The 16940-nt window shown below is 41.9% G+C and overlaps 1 protein-coding gene across 1 annotated transcript in view; it reads right to left on the bottom strand.

Annotated features, from left to right (window-relative positions):
* astn1 (astrotactin 1) overlaps window positions 1-16940 on the bottom strand; it is a 421252-nt gene that overhangs the window by 6823 nt on the left and 397489 nt on the right. The window contains exons 21-23 of the mRNA XM_053438754.1: window positions 12696-12831; window positions 10423-10523; window positions 9361-9544 (exon numbers count right to left, since the gene is read on the bottom strand). Coding sequence (XP_053294729.1) covers window positions 9361-9544; window positions 10423-10523; window positions 12696-12831 — 421 coding nt within the window. The remainder of the gene's footprint in view (window positions 1-9360; window positions 9545-10422; window positions 10524-12695; window positions 12832-16940) is intronic.

Genomic DNA, 16940 nt, shown 5'->3' on the forward strand with positions numbered 1-16940 from the left:
GTGAGAAGCAACATCCGTCTTGGGGTTTCCTGGCTAATAAACGCTTTGCATATGTTCGTGGATTGTTTTTGGAATCGGAGCGTGTTTTGAATGTCATACGTACATATGGACACTCAGCAGGACAACATCCTCTTTGGCAAATTCATGTCGATGCAACCATAACAGCTTCAACGGCCTCAGAGTTGTTTTCTGCTCTGGAAACTAGAATAGTTTAAATGACGTCAGTCTCATTGTGGGTCCGTCTGTTGACACTGGTAGTTCTCTGCCACGCCGTCATTCAGACCATTCTTCTGAAACCTCTTCGTGTATCCACTATTTTGCCACACATTTTTCAGTGGTCGGAGGAAATCTGGATATTTATTTGGTTAAAATAGAATAAAAAATGTGGTTTGTTATTCTTTCAACATTCCGCTGGTTCCAAGAAGCAACGGTTGTCACCATGAATCCATCGGAGCGGAAAATAGCCTCACACAGAATATGTGAGCGGCTGTTAAGAGAAACCATCACCCCCCGAACTTCTGTGTGGGGTTGACTGTGCACATGAAGGCGGTCATGGAGATACAGTGTTATAATCACACGTAAGAAATATGTACATGTTCATACATACGGACAGATATGGTAACACTTACATGTACATTTGCATGACAAGTGAGCCCACACACACAAACACACACACTCAAAATATTATGTTTGTCAATGGTTTTATACGAAACTGGAAAATGGAGATCCTGTTTCTCAATTGTGGTGAAATTTAAGCAACTACATCACTTGAGGTTCACTCTATTGAAAGTTAGTGGTTGTGGTTGAACGTAGAAACAAATCAGTCCTGTCAGGTGACGTTTTTAAATATTCAACCGCAACCACCATTTTTCCATTATTTCCACCAAGTGCTCTGAGTGTGACTATAAAAAAATTATTCATCACTTTAGTTCTCCCAAGCTGATATTGTAAGGAAAACAAATAAAACATGTTTTATAAACACAGTGATGGTCTAGTGGGATAATCATCTTTAAAATATATCACAAAAAAAAGGATACAGGTTCTGGATTGACACTCATTCAGTTGCATACACAGGCAATATACAGTATGTCAGTTGTACACACACACACACACACTGAGGTTGGGTTCAAGGCCGGTCCGCTGGGCATACAACCAGTCCCCATGCTCGTGCACACAAGCACAATGGACCATCCACCTGCAGCAGTGTGCCAGCAACGAGAGGGAGTAAGAGTTCAGGCCTGCAAATGTGAACATAAACAGCTCAGGCTCAGCTTTCCCTAGAGTTAATGGACCGTGAACACCTCTGTGCATTTTGCAGATAATAAATTCAGTTCCTATCCCCAACCTTCCCCAGGCTTCAGGCATCACCATCCCTTGGGTTTCAACGTGGGTCATTCTGTCATCCAGCTAATTATCAGGATTTGATGCATTGACACACAAACAGGATTACAATAACACTGACCTGTGATTTTCTATTTCTTCAGTCTCTTTAAAGTTATGTGTCCACATTGACTGTTTCATCTTAAGTAGAATTGACCATTTATTTTGAAATCCAAAGAACGGCTACAACTGGGCGGCGGCACAGCAACGCAATTTATGTAATATATATTTTTATAAAAACAATACAGCTGATTTGTTGAATGCCTCGTATATACTTTATCCTTTGTGTGGTTAAGCATTTATATAAATCTGTAATTGAATTATATGTATGGAGACGCTTAAGGGTGAATTACAGATAACACTAAATACAACTTTCCATGGAATAACTATAATCAATTATTAGTTAATGAGTGTTGAGTTTGCTGTTGCTAAAATCTAAATGTCATAGTTAGAATATATATATATATATATATATATATATATAAATGTATTTATATAATTGAAAGACTGTTGATATTCCTTTATTCTATTGTTGTTAACAGCAGACAGTAAAATGGGCCAGTTGTGATGTGTGTATTTTAAACCTGATAATTTCCAGTAATACTGTAATAATCCACTTTTAGACTCCATGTTTATCTGTTTCCAAGCTCAGTTCTGCAATGAAAAAGGAAAAAACCATTCAGTCAAAGCCGCAGCCTCTCCTAGTGAGGGCAGATGAGGTAATTTTAATGGTTAAGTAATACCATAACAATGTATTACTGATACTGATAATGGGAGATGTTTCCTGGAAATTTAAACAAGAATCTGTAATACTATTCGGGATCACACAAACCAATAAATCACTGCTGGACGAGTGGCTGAAAGGGCATGTCTTTCTTTTTTTAACCGTGTGTATTTCTGTCGTCCTTTTAACTATAAAAAGTCAGAGAGCAAGGTAAACAGTCTGCTGCGATTAGGACTACGATTTCCTGAGAGAAATTCCAACCATAACAATACTTATTATTGCAAGCTCTCCTCTGATTAGAAAGACTGTCATGTAAAAACAAAAAGAAAATAGAAAAAAAAATCTAATTATTCTCGGTTCATCAAAGGGCACAGATTCCAAGCAAGGACACGGTGGGGATTGCGACGGCCATGATCGAGGATTTTTCTTTCAGCCAAAACATCTCGCGTTTCTGAGTCAACAGCCACGCGACGTGCCTCACATGATGAGCGCTCCCCAGGCCATGACAATGTCCTGCCCCTCGGCTGAAAAAGTGTCAGGCCTTGGTGGGACACCCTCGCTGTAAGTTCAGAGTTTGAATCAAAACATCACGCGATGGCTGGATGTAAAAAAAACAACAAGCCCTTCGGCTGGATGCCAATCGGTCTCGTCGGGGAGATTCGATACGTTTCTAAAAACATCAAATCTGAATATCTGCTGCCGCGAGAAAGATGAAGCCACATTTGTTCGTTCATTTGTTTCCCGATGTTGTTTACTTGGACGATATGAGTTTACATTGAGTCAGAGCCGGTGCAGAGTTCTTGTTATCTGTATTTTGACTGGCTAATGAAAATCTGCTTTGTTCTGCCCTCAGTGTTTGTGGCAGAGAAACGGGGGAATTCTCCTCATAACAAGCTGAGCTGATCCAGGAAGATGAAACTGTGTGTGCGTTTGTGTGTGTGTGTGTGTGTGTGTGTGTGTGTGTGTGTGTGTGTGTGTGTGTGTGTTTGTGTTTGTGTTTGTGGTCTGTAAGTTGTGTGTGAGACAGTTTGTGTCTGTTCAGTTGTTTGGACTCGTTGAAGAGCTGTCATGAAGAACAAAGGCTGGCTAGACTCGGGACAGACTCTGCTCTCGTGGATGGTTTTTAAATGCCGTCATAGCACAAATCACTTTGTGATTTGATTAAAGTGCATCAGTGCAGTTCAAAAAAGGGGAAATAACATGTTTGTTGGTTTGAAGTTAAAATCATTCGCTGATTGATCAATAAGGCGATCTTGCATACTTGAATGTTTTTTCTGAGCTGTAAAACCATTTGAAATAAATATCACGTTTATCTACATATTAAAACTTTTAACTAATACCTTTAAGCATTGAACACGGCTCGTAACACAGTGTTTCAAACGGTCTTGGACTTTGCAGGGCCGATGCTTACATACAGTCAACTATTGACTATCTCCGTACATCATGACATTTGTATGTATTGGCTAAGGTCAACACCCTCCACCAGCGCCTGCTCATGTCAGGGAATCTCGATCGGTGATGCCACTAAACCCCTGAGCCACCACATCATCAACCATTCAGAGACTTCCGCCATCCTCTCTTTTCCATCTGCTGCCTTTACCATCGGTTCTATCCCAACGCTCCTCAGATACAGTTTAGCCCCAGCTGTCACGGGAACTGGCCACCTGGTTCAAACGGTATGGGACGACCGACTGTGGTCCTGGCCGTCAGAAGATGTGAAAAGCTCCTATGATTTCTGTTGACGAAGTGTGTGTGTGCTGCTACTGGAGAAATATAGAATCCAATTGTTTTGTGTGTTTATGATGTCTGGGGATGATGGGGTGAGTAGGGCGGCTGTGGCTGAGGGGTAGAGTGGTCGTCCTCCAACCTGAAGGTCGGCAGTTCGATCCCCAGTCTGACCCATCTGCGTGCCGAAGTGTCCTTGGGCAAGATGCTGAACCCCGAATGGCCCCCACTAGAATAACTAAGTGCTGCGAATAGATGCACTGTATGAATGGGTGTGTTAATGGGTGAATGTAAAACTGTACTGTAAAGCGCTCTGAGTGGTCATCAAGACTAGAAAAGTGCTTTATAAATACAAAACCATTTACCATTTATCTTAGCCCTGCCTCCAAGCCTTCAAAAAGCATTTTTTTAATTTTCAGGGAGACACAATGGTCAAAGCTCGGTGATGACAAAGACGTAATATCAAAATAATGACGCAATTAACAATGCAGTAAGTCAATGTCTGCAAGCACCGACATTTAAGCCTAAATGTCCTCTGATATCTCCGTACAAGGTGCATTCAGGGACCCTCTGACAGGCCATCGTGTTGCTACGTCCGCTAGCTTAGCCACTAAAACATTGAGGCTTCCCTCAATCGGCTTAATGGTGAGTAGATAACGAGTGAATTTTCATTTCTGGTTGAACTGTCCTTTTAAACGTTGCTCTGGATCTGATAGATGCAGTGTAATGGTGGATGTGGTCTCAGGACACTGAATACTGTAATGCAATCAAAGCAGCAATCAACTTCAGACGATCCCATTTTAATATGTAATGAAATTTGCTTTGCTGAGTTAGAAATAACTTTCTGGTATTTCCTTTTCTGTTAATCTGATTTTACATTCTGACATCCACTGGAAATACATCACACACAATCACGTCTGACTGTTTCTACCCATTGAGATCCACTATCTGATCTGAGCCGTGTTAGGTTTTCTGACTATTTGACTCTGCAGAAGGATTTAGGGCATATTGTATGTGTATGTATGTCTTCCTCTGACCAATAAAATGTTATGTAACCTTAGGTAAACTGGTTTATACTAGAACTGAACGAGGACAACTGGAAACTGCTAAAAGGCCTCTTTTAATCTTTCATCTCTTTTCAATATTTTATTTTGCTTGAAAATTTTGTATGAAATGTACTTTATAAATAAAACTGCCTTGCCTAAATACAAAATACATTGTATACATAGCTACACGAGCGCAAACCTTTAGCCTGGCAGTTTTCTGGATGTCTGGGTTGTCTGGTTTTTGAGACGATTAAAATGAAGAAATCCAGAAACAATAACAAACACTGACTAATCACAGCAGCAAAAAAACAGCGAAAGCAAGAGTTTCGTCAATAAATTCCCGAACCCTGAGGAATTACACAGGTCAATGAAATAGTAGCAAGTCTGCAGATGCTCACGGTTTATCAGGCTGACAATGCCGTGAGACTTTATACCAACAAATTATTGGCTGAGGCGCCGTTATAAAACCTGGCCAACATCAATACTTGATACTTGAGGAGTCCGAAAACTTTGCATTCCCATTGTTTGGGTAAAAAGGATATATCAGTCGTGTTCTGTCTTGGCTTTCGGCGCGACCATTTACTGTATCTGCTGCATTTGTTTTTCCGAGTGGTCGCATAACGTCAGAGAAACAAAGTGTCTGACGCTGCAGGAAAGTTGTCAGCGCTGATTCGCTCGCCACGGAGCCGTGAGGCCGTTAACCCCTCCGTCTGCCCGCTCCCTTGGTAACAGTAGACAGCACACAACTCAGGTTGGTCACAACAATCCAGATACGTAGGAAAGTCTAATGTTCATTTGATGACTTGGCTCAACACACCGTGTTTATACTTCCTTCCCCTGTTGCTAGGCCTCACCTTGAATGCACTTCTCCGCCGCTTTTCCAGCTCTGAGGTGCCTTTATTAACATTAATCACCCCTCCCTTTAACCAAATTGGGGGGCTGTTAATCTAAGTGTATTTTAATGGAACACTTCAGAAGCAACTCCCTCAATTACATCAACTCTTTCCAGCGTGATCCTTATTAAAAACAACCTTTCAGTTGGGTTGGCTGGGGGGGGGGGGGGGGGGGGGGGGGGGGGGGGATGGGGGGGACGCACAGACAGAGCGAGAAACAGAGAGAATTAAGGGAGCCTCGGATTATCAGTTTCACCTGCCAAAGTGAAAGGGCACACCACAGACTGCCGTTTTAAAGTATATTTTATATCGGACACATGGCTCTATTTATAAAACATTAGGCCACAATTTAACATTACGGGCGCTTATCCTGAGGTCGGGGGGGAAGTTCAGGGGGCTCCCGGGCTGTGCCTTTCTGAGTGACCTCGTGGAAGTCGTGGAGGTTTAGCTCGCTTGGCTTCTCGTTCTGTTTGAATGAATCTCCCTCACAGCGACTCACAGAGACAACCGACCACAATCAAAGACAGCACTTTAGAGACCGGGAGCCGCACATCTGCCCACCTCCGAGAGTCTCAACACGAGCTGGGCACCGCCGGGGCTTCCAATGGGCCGATACCATGGAGACCTGGCTGCGTGAGCTGTTGTAGGATGTGTTTGTAATTGTGTTGGAGGGAAAAAAAAGCATAAAGGGCAATACGGAAAACAAATCACAGCTCGCTTTGAAAAAAGAAAGGTGTGAAGGAAAGTCTCTGGAGAGATAGGATTACCTTTTGTTTTGGTTTTGTTTGGAGAGAAGAATACAACTGCCGCCCTCTGTTGTGTGTCATGTGGATCATTGTGAGCAGCACACAAACAGCCAGACACAGTTCAAAACCAGCAGGGGAACACAGCGGAGCGTTTAGCAGCTACAGGCCTCAGAGGTTGGTGTTTGTGTACATAAGAGAGTATTTGTGAACAGGTCATGTTGAGGATTCATTAGTGTTGTGTTGAGAAAGCAGCGATTGTTGAGATGTGACGTTCTGGAAAGAGAAGTAATAAAGTGTGGTAGCTTTTCAGAGCGTAAGCGGTGGAGTTAACAGCTGATTCTAATCCAATAAACATTATTTCCAGTTCAGGAGCTGTCTGTTCTTTGTGTGTTGGAAAAAAAAAAAAACTGGTGTTTACGCACAGCCCTGGCTTTGTAAACGGGAAACAGAAAAAGTGGCTTGGACTGAGCCACCCAACACTGTTCAAGCCAATCGACAGAGATGGTGAGTCTGGCACGTGCAAACAGATAGTACGGGTTTAAGGATGTGTGGGGGGGCAGCGATGTGCATGGAAGTCGACCTTTGGAGGATTGAGGGCACATGCAGTGCGTCAAAGAGAGCCGAGGAAGAGCCAGTGAAGAGAAGAATAAAATGGGAAAACAAGTTCTTTGACCGGACCAGAGCTGCGGGTTGCGTTAACGTTCACTAATTAAGCACATTTCATATCGTCATGTGTCTCTATTTAGGAACTTCTTGGCCAAATATTACATTAGGGTTGAATCCATCAACCCTTTGCTGCATATCCACATGTTTCTCTTCCCTAAATGTCCTGCCTCGCTCCACTTTCCTTATCATAATAAAAGGAACAACGACAAAAATTCTGCTTCTGTTTTGTGTTGGTTAACATCAAATTATAAGTTAGCAAGCAGGTGAAGAAACATGTGTCACATTTGTGTGTCTGTAACATGACATGACTTCCCCATTTGTTTTCATTTCTAGTCAGTGGTGGTTTTTGTCTATCTTATCCTTCATCTTACTTCAGTAAAATGTTAGAGTACTTCCCCCATTACTTCTTCGAATAATAAAATAGATAGGAAAGACCTTTGATTGTCTTCCAGTCATTCTATATATTATATTGTGTCAGTTCAACAGCTACATTTAAGTAAGAGGAGCAGTAACAGTCAGTCGGTGATGTGCAGGTGTGCCCTATATCAGATAGCGCTGTGTGTAACAGTTCAGGATACCACTGGGGATATTCCATCTTTTTGCTGTTGAAAGTAAACCCCAGCAATGTGCTACACCATCTCTCAGTACCTTCTGACCTGTCTGTAGCACTCAGCCCTGAGCCCATTCATTCTTACTGAAGACATAAATCTGTTTAAATGGCTCACAAATAGATACTTTCATTTTTGTTTTTTTTATTTCCTTTTGGAAACACATGTAAGACGGACCAAGGTTGCTTTGGGTGTTTTCAACGGATTTATTGAACAGCATAAAAATGTAGAAAATGCTTTATACGTTAACCTCAACAGGCAGTTCTAATGATTTATTGAGTTATGAATTGATTGGCACAGTTGATTATATGTCTGCGACACTCAGCTGGACTCTGAGTGAGGTCTACAAACCCCTGTTAGTGTTGGAGGAGCTGGTCACCGGCAGTAGGGGGTAAGTAGTCACTAATGGAGCGTATCTGTAACCTCAGTCCCGTCCAAATCTGCCATATGTTAAATTTTTTTATGAAGTGCAAACAGCTAAATCAGGGCACTGGCTTTCCAACATATTTGAAATTGCTGGGGACTATTTTGTATGTTTTATTTTATTTTGAAAGGGCCGTCTGCCGTTCCAACCCAGACTCTTGATGCCACTTAAATCCTGCATCCGGGCTGGGATGTTAGTGTCTGTGAGCGTCAATGTCAGTCACACAAGTTCAGTACGACAGATTACATTTTGTCAGTAGGAGGGCGGCAAACACGTCCCTGCAGTCTTTTGGTTTTATGTATCATGTCTTGTGTATTATGTCAAAGTCTGAACCAGGACAGACCAACAGGGTTTGATATAATGTTGCGTCCATTTGATAAACTGTCCATAAAGCTAAAGCTAAAGTTTTCAAGCAATTTGCTTGAAGGAATGTGGGATTTGAGCTTACATATCAGGAATATGGGTGTCTCTGAAACACAAACAGAGTTTGTTTGACAGACTGACTGTATTTGACATTTTCCTTTCTTATCTACAGCAGCATCAGACACAGAGGCCTGCTGCAAAGGTGCACAGCCAAACCATTTCCCCAAAAATCATCAAAGCCTTCTCTGCCAATACCCACTGTTGCTTTGTGTAGTGAGAACAACAACAATGGCCGAGATGCGTTGGCTCAAATGTGACGTGTGATGTAATGTGAACGCTGTGTCCCTTGCTGTAATTGGGGTTCTCAATGGTGGAATAGATTTACTACGATGTGAAACAGAATTTGTCTTTTGGACGGCATGAAGCAGTAAGTCTAACAAGGTGCTCACCTAATTGGCTGAAAAAAACAACTTCTCCTGTACTTTTTTTTTACCCTAATCGATTTCTCACTTAAAGTTGTGATTGTTAATAAAATCAAATTGTTGTTTTCTTGCAACGTGAAGGTTTGGGTCGGATAAGGACATTACATAACAAGTGAGATCCCATTTCACAATCAGACATACCAGTTGAGGAGAAGAAGCCCAAAAAGCCAGTTCACAATGTGTCCTATTGACATCTGGCCTGGCAATGCTTGTGTTCTCGTCTGGACAGAACAGAGAGAACAGAGGGCAAAATATCGAAGTATTCAAATCTGAGCAGAAAATAGAGTAAAGTGAAAACTGTACCTGGGTCCCAGTTCGTCCTCGCACCTCCAGGTGAATTCTCCGAAGCTCTCATAGCGCTGGTTGTAGTGGTAGAGCACGCGGTGCAGCGTGGGGGCGCCCAGGTCCATCAGAGTGTTGTAGGCCGTCTGCTGCTCCTTCCCACTGGTGTAGCCGTTGAACAGGTTATAGATCTTGTCGGCTATTTCTGGACGGAGAAAGATAATCAGAGGTCAGCGACTTTAAGCGACGCTCCCTAGCACGGAAGCAGCAGATGACAGTGCATATGAAGTAATGGTGGATGTCAGTAAACAGCTTCCTCCTGTTGAGCTGAACTGCTCTGTTGGTGCTACTGGATACCAAACAATCCTCCAGGGAAGAGGAAGGAAGAAGATCTAAAGTTACCGACTCATCTTTCTTTGGACAGGACAATACTTGCTGCTATTTTGGCGACACTGTTTGGGCTTGATGTGCTTCTTCCCCCGGGTGGAGAATGTTTCCGTCCACTACGACTCTGCATCATAATTTATGTCCATAAATAGTGTAAATCAGCCCTGTAGCCAGAGGAAACATAGTTCCCTGATGGGCATCTGGTTCTCCTGGCCCATTTTTTTGCAATAAAAAATAAAGGGATAATAATAGAAATATTGTCAATCTTTCCATTGTTTTTTTTTACAATTATATTGCGAGAGGTACTTGCATGCACTTACTGTAACAACCGTTACTACTAACTTTGGGAGGTTGAAGTGCACATGCGTCAACGTCTGTGTTATTTTGTGATGTGTAAAACAGAAAGAGAGTGTCTGTGCCTTCAAATGAGATATAACAATACTGTGTATTTGGCCATTTAAAACAAGAGGAAAATCCATGTAACCGATTCAATTTCCCTTACGAATCATGGAATCACATCTGTCATGCAAAACACGTTAGTAGCTGTGGCATTTGTTGACATTTTCTTCTTTCCTGTATCACTATCACCTCAAGCGAATGTTCCATGCTGAAAAATGAAATCTCCGTGAGCCACCTGCGACCAGGAACCGAACGATGAGTCACCTCTCGGACTATAGTCTGCGTCTCTTTCCTCACCTTGAGCTTTGACGTCATCCACAGTTGGACAGGGACTTTTGATGGTGACCTCACTGGGACTGGAACGGCGCCCTGTGTTGTCTACTGCCCACAGCCGGAACCTGCACACAAAAACACACACAGACAGACACACACACACACACACACACACACAGACACAGACAGACACACACACACAAACACACACACACACACACACACACACACACAAACACACACACAAACAAACGGCTGAGTGATATCAAATATAAATACAATCCATTGATCATGAGTGATAAAGTGGTTTTCAGTAAGATTTTCTCTTGAAAACAAAAACCCAGTCACTTGTATGTGCAGGGATGGAAGTTGATGAATCTGCTGAGGCAACATTACATCAGCAGCAGCAAACATCTGACAGCCGCCTGTGGTTCCTGCTGCTGTGAATTCAATTTGAAGAGTCCCCTCGGCGGAGATGAGAGCCTGCGTTATCAATACAGAGCTTTCACTGACAGGCGCATCTTCGCAGAGCTCATCAGCTGTCACTGAAGGGATATCTCCACCTAGTGGCCACACAGGATCTTGCCTTGTCCTGCAGCATCAGGGAACGAGGCAGCCACTCACACACTGGTAGGAGAACGCTTCAGTGACAAAAGAGACGTTCATGCTACAGACTTTAAAATATTTAAACCTTTTCAAAGTGAGCTCTTTTGAAATATATTTATTTCGAATCTATATATCTATTGATCTATATATTTATCTATCAATTTATTTATTATAGCTTTTAAAGAAATTGCAGTTTGAGTGTTTGTCAGTATCTTGTGTTTTTCTCCTAGTTGCACTAAATCAATTTGCTCCGGGATTAATAAAGTTGTATTGCATTTTATTGTATTGTATTGAATTCTACTGTTTTGTATTTATATAGTATTGTACAGTATTGGATTGTTTTGAATAAATTGTATTTTCTTGTTTTACATTGTTTCGTATTGTATTGCATTGCATTGGATTATATAGAATGGTCTTGTATAGTACTTCATTGTATCACATACATTGTGTTTTATTGTATTGTCTTGTAGAGCATTGCATAGTATTGCATATATTGTATTGTATTGCATTGCATTGCATTGTACTGTACTGTACTGCATTATAGTATTATTACACATCTTAAAAGGTTTCAGATGCGGTTGCAGACTATGGGTTGCATGTTTTGTTAACAAATACGAAACTATCCCTACAAAGGCCTGTGCACTGCTCTGCAGGGAGAGATGAATGGGCTGCCAGGCAGGGTAGAGAGAGCAGAAGCACCAGTGATGCTGGTATTGAAAGGGCATGTGCAGCCACTCAGTCAGCCCACATACATCTAAACTGTTTGGAGAGGCTCTATCCTCGGGCCACTTGCCCGCCTTCTTTAATATTTGCTTTATACTCTCTTTCCATCTGTGTTTTGCTCTTGATCTTTCTCTTCCCTCCTTTTCTTTCTTTGTCTCTCCTCAAAACTTTCTTTAGCTGTCTTCTGCTTTTCTTTCTCCACGCTACTTTTCTCTTCCTCCTCTCTTGCTTGGGCTTCACTCCTGGCAAGCTGTAGGTGAGATAAGTGTCAGCATGTGTATGAGAGCATCCGGTGTGTGTGTCTGTGTGTGTGTGTGTGTGTGTGTGTGTGGGCTTGAACAGCGTCTTGTTCACTGAATCACATTGTTAAACTTCTTTTCACTGCAGACTCATACATCGAACTATTTAGACGTAGCCTTTTTCTTGTCTTATTTTTATGTCATTGTGGGAACAAACATTATTCCAGAGTCAAATTATTATTTCAGTGATCAGTACAACACGTTATACTATACCAAAACCTGACCTTCTCTGTAACTCCTACTATTTGTACTGATGGAAGAGATGAACTTAGAGCGGGCAGGTTTCTGACAGGAAATGAAATGTGTGCAAAGTGAGCCATCAATCAACCTGTGACTTTGAAATGACATTTAAACTTTGCAAGGAGAAAACCATGTTTTCAAAAAAGATAATTTTCACGCTGCGAAGAGCTCCTTCATTTTATTTGTGCAACGCATGATAGTCCATTGAAAGTACATTCAAAAGTTCTCTGAATATTCCTTTTGTGACTTTTCGACAGTGAACAGATATTATGTATATTGGGAAAATGGGACATTTCTGACTGCACCAACACAAATATAGCAACAGTACAGAAACTTCTATTAGTAGAGATTTGGACTGATGTCCAGTAGCTTGATCAATTATCGGGTTGTTGAGTTCTCATGTTGATGGAGAAACACAAAGAAACTTACATGTACGTGGTGTCAGGTTCCAGGCAGCGAATGATCATACTGACTGAAGAGGACAGCAGGTTGGGGATGTCCCCCAGCATCACACATGGAGACCTGGCCCCAGACAAGATGTCGTCCACAAAGCTCAGTAAGGTTTCTGCAGCAGAGAAAAAGACAGGTTAATGGAATCAATAGGTTCCCAAAGTATCTGTCTTCAAATAAATAGTGATTTAGCCACTTGAATCAGGTTTCTGCTGATTACCAAATCAGACGGTTGGGCAACTGCTTTAAAAAAACAAACAAACAAAGACAATTTAGCATGCTAAAGCTTTTAAACTACTCTGAAGTAAGGTGAGGACAGTCGCTCTACACTTCACCCGGAGCCACTGACGTATGTGAAGCAAAGGCACATGTCTGTTATTTGAAAGGGCTGATCAAAAACAACATTAGACATGGCTCTCTGCTCTGTAAACAGACATCTCACCAAAATGCAAAACAGATGAGCGTTGCTTTGCTCTACCACAAGACACACTAAGTGCATTACATGTTCTTCGATTGCTGTTTCACTGAGTTCTGCTGGTGGTGAGGACCAGACACGGATCGATTTTTTTGTGTTCCCTTTCTTGAGGCAGAGATTCAGTCAGCGTGTCAACCATTAGTAAAAATGTCTCCCTGATGTGCGACAATGAGATTTTATTGATAAACTGATCGGATGCCGGTGTTAGACATCAGGTTCTGGATCGGACCTGCTCAGAAGGAAGAAATACCCCAGTTGAACTTCATTCTGCGCGACGTAAAAAGAACAGCCTGTTCTGTGTCCCAGTGATGCAGCTCGACTCACGCTGCCCATTCACAGTCTTCCACTTCGAGGTTGAAGGGCACCTTGGCAGAAGATGGGGAGGGGAAATAATTCTCTCTTCACAGCTAAAACTTTTCTCCCACCTCTTGGTTTATCTCTCCAACTTTTTGCATGATCCTTGTTTGTACTTACCAAAACAATCCTGTTGTACATATAACACACAATTCCTCACATTAGGCAGGCCTCAGAACCTTAAAAGCCCAATAAAGTTAGAAGGGAACAGAGAGTCCTGTGCAAAATATAATCACAATTTTCTTTTTTAAGTTTCCAATTGGAACATGATTATAAAATAAATCTTGGAAGGAGAATTGTTGGGGTTGTTTTTCTTCCAGCATTACAAAACAATGCAACGTCAATCATTTATGCAGTTATAAATGGTAAATGGACTATTTGTAACTTTCTGTATTTCGATATTAACACACATAGTATCAAATGAAAATCAGAATCATACAGAAAAAAACAGAAACCAACCAATGAAACTAGAAGGGCACTCAGTAGAGCACAAACCTCCACCAATAGCCCCCTTATGAAACCACATATAAATTCACTAGATCAGAATATCTATTCAGATCTGCACCAAATCGCACACATAATATATCATAAATATCAGTCCCTTAAACAAACCCCATGAATTATTCTCTGAGAAATCAAAGAAAACCCTGGATTAGGCGGACCTGGATCCGCCCCCTCAGCCAGGTCTCCACCAACATTTTATGAGCGCTGCCCTGACCCATTCCACATCGGTCCAACGAGTTTTGTGATAATCCGTACAGTAGTTTTTGTGTTATCATGCTGAAAATCTCACATATTGAAAACAGGGCTTGGCGTTCTTTACACCCCATAAAGTTTTTCTGCCATCTATCTAAGCATGAAAAACGGAGGTCCAGCTTTTTATAGTCTTTAGCCACATTCTGGATTTGCCACTGGATTCACCTGAGCCTCTCAGATGAAAGGGTAGGAACCCTGTGACCTCCCCCTGCTCTGGGCTCCCTTCCTGCAGCTCAGGCTGGTTGGTGACACGTGCAGTTAGTTATGTTTTCCCAGCTGGCACTGCGTACGTCAAAAGGGCATTTGGCCACCGGGGGTGTGTGTTTCACTGTGAAGAGGAAAAACCACTCCGCTTGGAAAAGTCAAGACTGTGTGTGTATGCAGAGGTGTGCGAAGTGATGGGCGCTCTGAGGTGGTCATCTGTGACCCTCCTCTGCACAAGTAGTGCCTGTCCGTGTGTATTTACACTGTATGCGTGTGTGAAGTGATGGATGCTCTAGCGGAGATCACCTGTGCCTTTCTTCTACAAGAGCTATGCCTCTGTGTGTGTGTGTGTGTGTAAATATGCATATGTGTGAGTGACGGCTGCTCTAAGGTGGTCATCTGCGTCTTCCCTGTCAACCCCAGCTTGTGTCACCAGCTGCTAAACTGCAGGCCAAGTGCCCCGGAGGAAGCCTGGGGATGAAAAAAAAAGGGTGTGTAGAAGCTGTCAGAGCGAGGTGTTTACCCAGCGCAGAGGCCGACGTACGAGTGAAAGGTATAAACAGGGCTGGAGACGCAAATGAAAAGTGACATTGTGAGGCATTGCACTTGGCATATTAATTGCAAAGCTGGTTGGAATATCTGTCCCGTGTGTAAGGAGGCATATAAAAAGGAAACAGTGTTTGAAATCTCAGTGGAGCAGACAGGTTAAAAGCACAGTATGTCGAGTAATTCTCAGAATATCTGAGCGAGTCGAGTTCTACATAGGAAAATGCAACAAACAGGAATCTTCCAATGCCCTTAAGGTCTGTCTAGAAATGGAGTTAAAATTAGTGACCATATTAACGACTTTCTAATGCAACAAACGTGTGTTTACCACAAATGTCTAGTAATGCAGGCCCTCACAAGGCTAAGTAAAATATATTTAAATGCTTAAAACAGTGCAGATGTGTTCGCTCATTTTCAGTCCAGTCTGTGACTAGAAGCAAATTGGAGAAAACAGCATGGGAGCAATTTATTTTCCTTTTCATTTCATTTTCAACTGCATTAGAAAGCGACAAACCAGTTCACCATAAACACTTATTCTTGGTGTTGACTAAAAGATGATTTTCCAAATATCTAATCACCAAAATTAATAAAAGATTATACAAGTATAAAATGTCCATGATTCTCATGACAGTGACAGAAATACAACAAAAAAAAAATCACATGAAGGGGAAAGAAGTATTTAGATCAAAATGCAATATATCTTTTAACAATGGCACAAAAAGTACCTGCCCTTGTCCAAACAGTCATACAAATTGAGGACCAATGCTATTGTGTGTTTGTGAGGACAGTTTTACAGTGCAAGATTTCAGATGAAAGGATTTTTGTGGTCTAATAAAACTCAGGCCTTATCATACTTTAGCCTTAATTATAATTCTTAAAGGTGCGGTTGGTAAGCTGTTTCGGAAAAACTTTCATTTAGTTTATTTAAATCTTATATCCTGATAGCCCAAAATAAATAATGTCCTCTAAAAAAAGAAAAGAAAACGGAAACTGTGTCTGTTGACATGGCAGGACTGGAAAGAACAAATAAATAATGCATTCACTGCGCGTTCCCCAGTCTTACACCGCTGAGGCAGAGACGATAGTACGAAGTCAGCTAGTGAGTCACAAAGAAGTCAACTTCCAGCAGGTGTCCGGCAGTGCACGTTTAAATGGGCACAGCTTTGAGTGGGGCCGGTGGAAGGTGGTAGGATGTATTGTTTGCATATTTTCAAAGTGTAGCCTGCTCGTGCAATGGTTTCAAGGATTACCAACCCTAGCTTTAATACACAGTGGACCTATCAAGCTCCAAACTCTGTCCAAGGCAACGGTGCTAGAGACAACGTAGAGGCCGTCAGACTATCAGAAAGGTTGTGAATAAATCCTTGTGTTAGACTCTATTTCGGAGAAAAAAAAAAAGGCAAAATGTCAAATTATAACCCAAACAGTTATTTTAAACGTCAATCACAGTCAGAGCCTGAATCCTCTGCTTCAACTTCAGACATTCGCAAAACATTTTTCCATGCAGCGATTGATTATTGCAGACAAGTGATGTGTACTTGTTGTCTCCAAATGAAGTGGTTTACACATTCTGGATAAACCCCTGGCTAGTGACAATCTGGCTGATCATCTAACTGCTCTTTTTTCTTGCCCTTTCAGACTTCAGTTAAGCGAAGTTAATGCGCTCCCAGATCGCAACAATTTTAGGAGCAAAGTGTACTAAAATGATTTCCAAAAGCCCAAAGCACGAGACCCCAACTTGTGATAAACAGGAACTTTCCTTTAGAAAATCTGTCCAGAAGAACCATTATATCACTCTCTTGAACCATATTGCACATTGGGCTTCACCTCAAACACTGATGTCAAGGAACATGCTTCGCCTTTGGCAGTGTCAAATGGACTGTGATTAG

Source organism: Pleuronectes platessa, chromosome 13 (assembly GCF_947347685.1).
Source record: "Pleuronectes platessa chromosome 13, fPlePla1.1, whole genome shotgun sequence".
In the NCBI taxonomy this organism is placed as follows: domain Eukaryota; kingdom Metazoa; phylum Chordata; class Actinopteri; order Pleuronectiformes; family Pleuronectidae; genus Pleuronectes; species Pleuronectes platessa.